Raw genomic sequence first — 7,658 nt, forward strand, 5'->3', positions numbered from 1 at the left:
GAGTCAACCACGAGGCACAGCCTACCTGGTGTCTGACCAACTCAAGGTGAGTTTATAACGTCGCCCGACCACGGCCACACAATGTGGGTCGAATCCACAGTAATTCCTCAGAACTTGGCATCTGGGAATACTGGGTTGTCAGAAAGTCATGCGCATTTTTGCAAAGAAAACGAGAAGAGTGCCTTTCCGACACCCCGACGGCAGAATTCTGTGGAGGAGGAGCGAGGGCTGGAATGCGGTGATTCCGCATCACATGCGCCAAGCGGGCCATGGAAAGGCGCGTGCCCATCACTGCTCGCTCTGCAAAGGGCAGTGCGCTACCCACCTCCCGTGGCTGCGCTGCTCTCTGGGGAGCCACGGAGTTCCCGGGGTGAAGACGACATTCCCAGCAACCGCCCAGCGCTGGGTGCCTTACCGAAAGGAGGTAGTCCGTAAGTCTGGCTCGCCTGCGGGTAGACAGCGTAGGGCCGGGACTGCTGCAGGGCCTGGTACTGGGTCTGCCCCGGGTAGGCCGCGTCCGGAACAGGCACTGAGAGGATGTGTGTGTACGGCCTGGGGAGATCCAAGACAGCAGACGCTCTCACCTGCGACTGGGACGGGGCGGGGCTCCCCACGGCCGGCAGTCAGCGGCGAGGGCGGGCCCACCAGCAGGCTCGTCACTACCGTGAAGGGCAGAACCCCGAGTCCTGGTTAGGCTCTACCATCGCCTTCCTCAGGGACAGCTCAGGGACTTACCCGTCACTAACACCCTCGCAGACACCCTGCATGCAAGGCCCTCCGTGGGACACGAGGGTGGATTACATTTGGCCATGCCCTCAGACACGCAGACTAGAACCCTGAGGCTCTCCTTTTCCACCCACGGAAGGCAGGACTTGGAGAGAAGGCTGAGCTGGTGGAGGAGAGGCAAGCAATCGCAGCGGAGAACGGGCTTGGCCCTGAAGCCTCAGACTGAGCTCACCTCCCCGCTGCCATTTCGTGCAGTCGTGGCTCCCTCTCTGAAAGGTCTGCACAAAACCCAGAGCACTGCCGCTAGCTGGCCCAGGGATCACCAGGGACTGAGCTCAGCAGTGAGCCCCGGGGCCTTGGCACAGGTTCACGGGCCCAGCCCTCTCATCCCTGCCATGGCATTGAGTATTTGAAAATACCAGGTATCTCATCTGGTGACCTGTGCTACCTTCGCACCGTAGGAGTGTGTCACATGGACCACATATGTTCGAACAAAAAGGGGGTTAGAAGGGGAGAGTTTTAGTTTCTGCGATCTCAGCTTTGGGAGAAGAGGAACACGAAGGAAAGGGGCACTGTGGGGTTGAGCAGGGAGGCTGGGGTGGGGCAGAAAGGGCGTTTGACAGGAGGGCAGCTCCGGCCTGCCAGCAGCACAGGGGGAGCACAAGAACACTCGCTCAGAGAAGGGGAGCAGCAGGCAGAGGCGTGGCAGGGCCCGGGGACGGCAGGCTAAGGGCTCATGTAGATCTGAAACTGGGAGCCATTAACCTGCCGAGCACAGCGATGAGGCCAGAGCTAAGATTAACCTCACACTGCTTTCTAGAACGGGTCAAGAGGAGGGTCTAGCAATGGATGCTCGGTGACACAATAACGCAGTGGTTCCGGAAAGTGGGAAGCTGGTCTGAACGAAGAGAAAGAGCTGGTGGTGTGGTGGTTACAGCAGCCGGGCCCCAGATGGCCGACTACATGGCCGAGTGCCAGGCCCAGCAGCTGAGAAACATGCCTGGCACGCATGCACGTGTGCCTCAACTCCTTGAAGGAAGGAGAGACAGAGGAGAAGCGATTGTGACGTCCTTCATGGCCTGCAGGGTGCTTTGTAACTCTCCACTTCGCTGTCTCTTTCCAAAGTACGAGCCCTCTGGCAAAACTATAAGGGACCAGCAGTTAGCGTAATGGCTATGTCGCTGGACTCCCACATAGTCGACCACAGTTTGTGTCCCGAAGCCGGTGGCTTAAAACTCACACTGGGTGCGTGTGCGTGCATGCCCAAGATCCCGAGAGGAGAATGGAGGAGGGGGGATTGTGGCGTGGCCACCCCCCCTCGGGGGTGATTTTTCTGTCTGTCTCGGGGGCCCACGCGCCCTATAACAAAAAACCCCCCAAAAAAAAAAAAAAAAACTATAAAAACACAAAAAAACAGACAGCAGAGTTAATAAAGTATCTTCCATCTGGCAGGTACTACTTGAAATGCTGTTAAACAAAATGAATGAAGTTAGAATAGGCAAGATGTCTAGGCAGATTCCCAGAATATAAATCTGAAAATGTTTATTCTTGGGGCTGGCAGGTGGCATGGTGGCTAAGGTGCTGGACTCCCACATGGCCGATTATGGTTCGAGTCTCAGACCTGGAGGCTTACTTTCCTACTTTCCCTTTCTCTCTCTCTAGTTAAATTAAACAAATAATAATGATGGTAATAAATGAAATAAAATAATTTTTAAAAAGAGAAAGGAATGCTATTGGAAAAAAAGAACACGTCGTCTTCTTCATTCAGCACCTCCGCGACCCGACGTGTCAGTGATCCAGTGACTGCTCTCCAGACACGTTCAGGGTCATCCTGTCCTGCCCCATGTGAAGACTCACACGTACCCTCCCGTTTAGTGTGTGATCTCTTCATGGCGACCCAGAGGCTAGGCTCAGTCACTATACAGAAAACCACACGAGGACTGGCCCAAGGACACCATCAGTGCTGTTTTTGTTTCATTCTGAATCGCCAGAGGATACACGCATTCACCAGAGAAAGAGACAGACAGGGAGACAGAGAGAGAGATCATGCTCTGGGGGAGTGGCCACATTGCAAGCCCTTCTCCTCCATTCTCCTCCGGGGATTGAGACTGTGAGTGCTGTAATCCGTTCCCCTCCATGGATCTTGGGCACACACATGCATCCAACATGTTTCCTAAGCTACCAGATCTGGGACTTGAACTATGGACTTGGCCATGTGGAGTACAGCGTCTTAACCACCATGCTACTGCTGGCCCCTGTACTGACCTTTCAAAAATTATTACTGTTATTGCTAGAAGGCATGTACTCGGCAGAGGGAGAAGCAGAGATGGAGAAAGGGAGAGGAGAGCACGCTCCCCATCTCGATGCATTCCCCTCCCGCCTTCCCCTTCAGGATTTGGCACGCATGCACACATACCCAGGGTGTTTCTTAAGCCATCAGTCACGTGGGCTCTAACTGCCTTAACCATGAAGCTTCGGAGCCAGCCCTACTTACTTTTATTTTTAACTCATGAGAATTCAAAGTACGAATGGGTACGACAGGGAAATAAAGCTGGTTTCCTTTCTGAGCCGGCCCATGGCGCTTCTCCTGCCGGTCTAGAACTCCTTCAGGCGCCCTGCGTGTGTGAGCACACGGACTGCATCAGTCTCACGTGCACATGGTGTGCCCGCGTGGTGCGGTCCGGGTCCACTCCGTTAACGGACACATGTCCTGCACCTGCCCGTCTTGGAACTGGGTCCCCTCAATGCTGACCTGACCCACGACGGTTTCAACGGCTACCTTTCAGTGATGCCACCCCGAGGCTGCCCACTTCAGGCCAGGACCCAGACACAGGCCAGGGCTCAGTCGGCGACGTCCGTGCACGCTCAGTGCTCTGAGTGCCCGTGCCTGCTGAGAGCATGGCCCTGTGGGGCGGGCCTACCCCACAGCCACCTCTCTGTGCAAAGGGCACTATGCAGGCTATCTTTAGGGGGTAAGAAGCGGGGGTAAGTACAGACAGACAGAACAAAAGAGATGAAGGAAAAGTAAATAGCAAATAAAATCCTGCAATGACCCTAGCGAAAAAGCATACAGATTCTGGAAATAAAAAAATTATTCAACTTACTTTGTGGAATACATTTGTGAGGTATAATCACTGGACGAGCGAGGGAGGTAATCAGTGCATGTCATAACTGAAAGAGAGATAATACCACCAGGTGAGAAGTTACAGTAGCTCCAAAGCCGAATGGGAGAAGTTGCTCATCTCACTGTAGTCCTCCGAGCTACATCACAGAGCACAGCTCGGGTGCCAGGTGAGGAAGACTGCAGAGCAGAAGATCTCTCCATTCTGCAGTTATGGACCTGGGTATAGACTGCAGGACGGTCAGAGAAGCGAGTCTGGGGTGCGGAAAAGAGGTAGGGCTGGCACCACCTGACCTCACGGCACAGATGGGGTCCGCCTGGGCTCTCGGCTGTGCTTCTAGACCCACCTCTAGGAAGCCTCGTTACACCTCTGCAGCGCATTCCCCCTCTGGGTGCTTATACTCTTCCAAGTAAAAGGCCTGAAGAACGCCGTGCAGGAAGGACCAGCCTGGGACAAGTGCCGGCCTCACGAGAACGCCGTCACGACCGCTGTGTACAAGCCGCAGCAGGACGAGGCCACGCACGCCGCACACAGCGGCTTCCGCGTTTCGCAGTGAGGCTCAGCTTCAGTTTGGCAAGGCAGAGACAGGCCGAGGAGCTGACACGATGCACTCATGGCCACCACGCAAAGAAACAGACAGCTGGCACCCCGCGGGCCCCTTGGTTTCCTTGGGAAGAGTCACGGAGGTGACTGTGATCGTACTCGAGCCCAAAGGCTGGCAGCGCCCCATGTAGGAGCACCACTTTGGCCCTCGCTGCGGCCAGAACTCAGCCAGCGAGTTTTCACGATTCCTCAATAGTTCGAGACCTGCTCCACTGTGAGCAGGCACCAACAGGGCCAGCTCACCTTGTGCTTGCTGGGTTCCCTGAAAGGCTGCCCCACCTACAGAGAACCCTGGCCAGGAGCGAGACCACTTGACACTGGGCCTATCGCAGAAGGCTGCACCCAGCACCACTGTCTGGGCTCATTACGGGTAACGACCCGAGGTCCCACTCCTCTGGAACCACTCTGACAAAAAGTGAAGGAGGTCTCAACCAGACCTAAAATCTCAGCACCCGTGGCACAGAGCACAAACTGACTCCCTTAGGGTTCTGCACGAGCATGGCTCCCTCTCTGAAAGGTCCGCACGAAACCCAAGACTTTATCCTCTTCACTTTAATTCAACTAAGATCAGCAAAAAACATCCTGGGAGACATGGCTCAATTTTCGCCTCTGTGGAGAACCAACAAGCCTTGACCTTGGCAAGACTCAGGAGCGGCAGGTCAACCCCCATCAAAGCATGGCCAGCCAGGCCACCTGCAGGACAGCGCCCAGCGAGGTGCAGCCATGGTGGGGTGGGGTCATTGTGATGGATCTGGGTGTTGGAAATGAGCAAACGGGAATACAGGGTGGCTTCCGGGTTTCATGGGTCACTGGGGCATCACGACACGTTTCTGCATAGGGAAATATGCTGTGACTATCCCGATGACCTAACAGTTAGTGCGCCTGGGGGAACAGTGGTGCCACTCCCCAAGATGGGCAAGCTGCGGAGCAGGCGGAGGCCCACGGGAGCCGAGGCGCGGTGCTTTTCGGACTCCTCTCAGACACTGAGCAGAAATGACGACCGGGCACTGGACACACCAACAAGGCGAAGGGAGCCAGACTGGAAATGACTGGGCTGACGCAGAAGACATTCAGAGCAATGTCACAATGGAAGGATAAAGAAACAGGAAGGACGGCAGCCTAGACCCAAGCCCTGAGGCCGCCAGCCTCCAGTTGCAGGCCAGCTGTGTGGAGCAGTGGGCATGCGCTGTGAGGACTGGCGGTGGGGACTGCGGTGTGACCAGGACCCGTGGGGGGTGCTCGCCTCTCTCTCTCCCCTTCTCACATGCACATGCACGGTCATAAATAAAGGGAACACAGAAAAGAACATCCAGAGCTCGGAGAGAAGGAGGAAGCCATCGAAGGAGAAAGGCTGGAGACATACTGCCAGTGAGAGGAGGAACTGTCTGCGAGGCCCGCGACGGGGCAGAGCTGCTGACCCTGGCTAGCGCGGTCTCCATGCCGTGGAAGAGCGCCTGCCCTACTGAGAGGGCCGACAAGCGAGTGGCAGATGGCTGAGCAGTGGGGCAGGCTCGCCACAGATCCGGCGTGCAGAGCGGAGAGAAGGTCTAACGACAAGGGCGTCTGGAGCCAAGCGGGTCCTCTGTCTGATTCAGGGAGACGCGGGAACAGGTCGCTTTACTGACAGGATGTGCTGCAGGACAAGGCGGGTCTGCTCCACGAGGGCGGTCGAGGAGGCCGACTGCACAGGGCCAGCTGCGGTCTGCATCCCAGTTGCGGTGGCTTGAAAAGTGTGCTGGGTGTGTGTGCATACCCAGGATCCCACAAGGTGGAGAGATAGAAGGCACATGGTGTGACCTCGCCCCATCAGGTGCTTTTGCCCTCCCTCTCCCTGCCTCTGGGCAGGCCCATGAGCTCTCTGGCCAATTAGAAAGGAAGAATTGACCGTGACACTGCATGAGTGGCAGGGGATGTCCACACGCCAAAGGCCTCAGCAATGGGAGCCGACAGGTGGGGAACGAATCAAAGGTCTCACATTTGACAGAAGCAAAAACCTGGGTACAAACGCAGGAATATCAGAAGTGTGAGCGCCAGGGAACCAGCAGTTAGCGTAATGGCTATGTTGCTGAACTCCCACATAGTCGACCGCGGTTCACGTCCCAGACCCGGTGGCTTTAAAACTCACGCCGGGCACGTGTGCATGCGTGCCCAAGATCCCGAGAGGAGAATGGACGAGGAGGGACTGTGGCGTGACCATCACCCCTGGGCGGTGATTTCTCACTTTCTGTCTCTAATGTCTGTCTGTCTGGCGAGCGCACGTGCCCTATAGCGAAAACCTCTCAAAAAAAAAAAAAAGTAAGAGAAAAAAGAAGTGTGAGCACTGGTGGGATGGCGGGATGGGAAGGGATTCTCCCGTCCGGGAAGGCATTATCAGCTAAGAGGGAGGCAGGCCAGCCCCCAGCCCATGGCTAAGGGAGTCGGGTCCCACAGGCCAGACCAGTCTGCGTTCTGTCCCCAGGCACTGAGAAACAAGCAGACAAAGCACACGGAGAAGGGGGGAAGGATTCTGGGGTGACCACGCCACACTGGGAGGGACTCTCTTCCTCTCTCTCGGGCAAGTACGGGTATCTTCTAGAAATTAAGAAGAAAATGCGAAGGAAAGTGATTGAGGATTGGTGAGAAGAGGTGCCGTGAAACATCTGAAAGCAAACTCATGAGGGACATGTAGCAGGATTCTAAGTGCTGGGTGCACCGAGACCAATGCTACCACTGTCCATCTGTCCGTCCGCGCTCACGGAGGAGGGATATGACGCTGCCACTGTCCGGCTGTCTGTCCACGCTCATGGACGAGGGATTTGACGCTGCCACTGTCCGGCTGTCTGTCCACGCTCATGGACGAGGGATTTGACGCTGCCACTGTCCGGCTGTCTGTCCACGCTCATGGACGAGGGATTTGACGCTGCCACTGTCCGGCTGTCTGTCCACGCTCATGGACGAGGGATTTGACGCTGCCACTGTCCGGCTGTCTGTCCACGCTCATGGACGAGGGATTTGACGCTGCCACTGTCCGGCTGTCTGTCCACGCTCATGGACGAGGGATTTGACGCTGCCACTGTCCGGCTGTCTGTCCACGCTCATGGACGAGGGATTTGACGCTGCCACTGTCCGGCTGTCCGTCTGCGCTCACGGAGGAGGGATTCGACGCTGCCACTGTCCGGCAGTCTGTCCGCGCTAACGGAGGAGGGATTTGACGCTGCCACTGTCCGG

At 56.3% G+C, this 7,658-nt stretch overlaps 1 protein-coding gene across 10 annotated transcripts in view; it reads right to left on the reverse strand.

The window, feature by feature from the left end:
• The window catches only part of EYA3 (EYA transcriptional coactivator and phosphatase 3), a 106,031-nt gene that overhangs the window by 56,659 nt on the left and 41,714 nt on the right, over positions 1-7,658 (reverse strand). For 9 of the 10 annotated variants that reach the window (XR_001369498.2, XM_006164553.3, XM_006164555.3 and 6 more), the window contains 2 exons: positions 3,831-3,897; positions 416-552 (listed from right to left, as the gene is read on the reverse strand). The exons of the other annotated variant lie outside the window; for it this stretch is intronic. Coding sequence is in view for 8 of the 9 variants with exons in the window: in XM_006164553.3 (XP_006164615.1) it covers positions 416-552; positions 3,831-3,897 (204 nt within the window). In the remaining variant the exon portion in view is untranslated. The remainder of the gene's footprint in view (positions 1-415; positions 553-3,830; positions 3,898-7,658) is intronic. 10 annotated transcript variants of the gene reach the window in all.

The sequence above is a fragment of the Tupaia chinensis genome, unplaced genomic scaffold (genome assembly GCF_000334495.1).
Source record: "Tupaia chinensis unplaced genomic scaffold, TupChi_1.0 Scaffold143646_1, whole genome shotgun sequence".
NCBI lineage: Eukaryota > Metazoa > Chordata > Mammalia > Scandentia > Tupaiidae > Tupaia > Tupaia belangeri.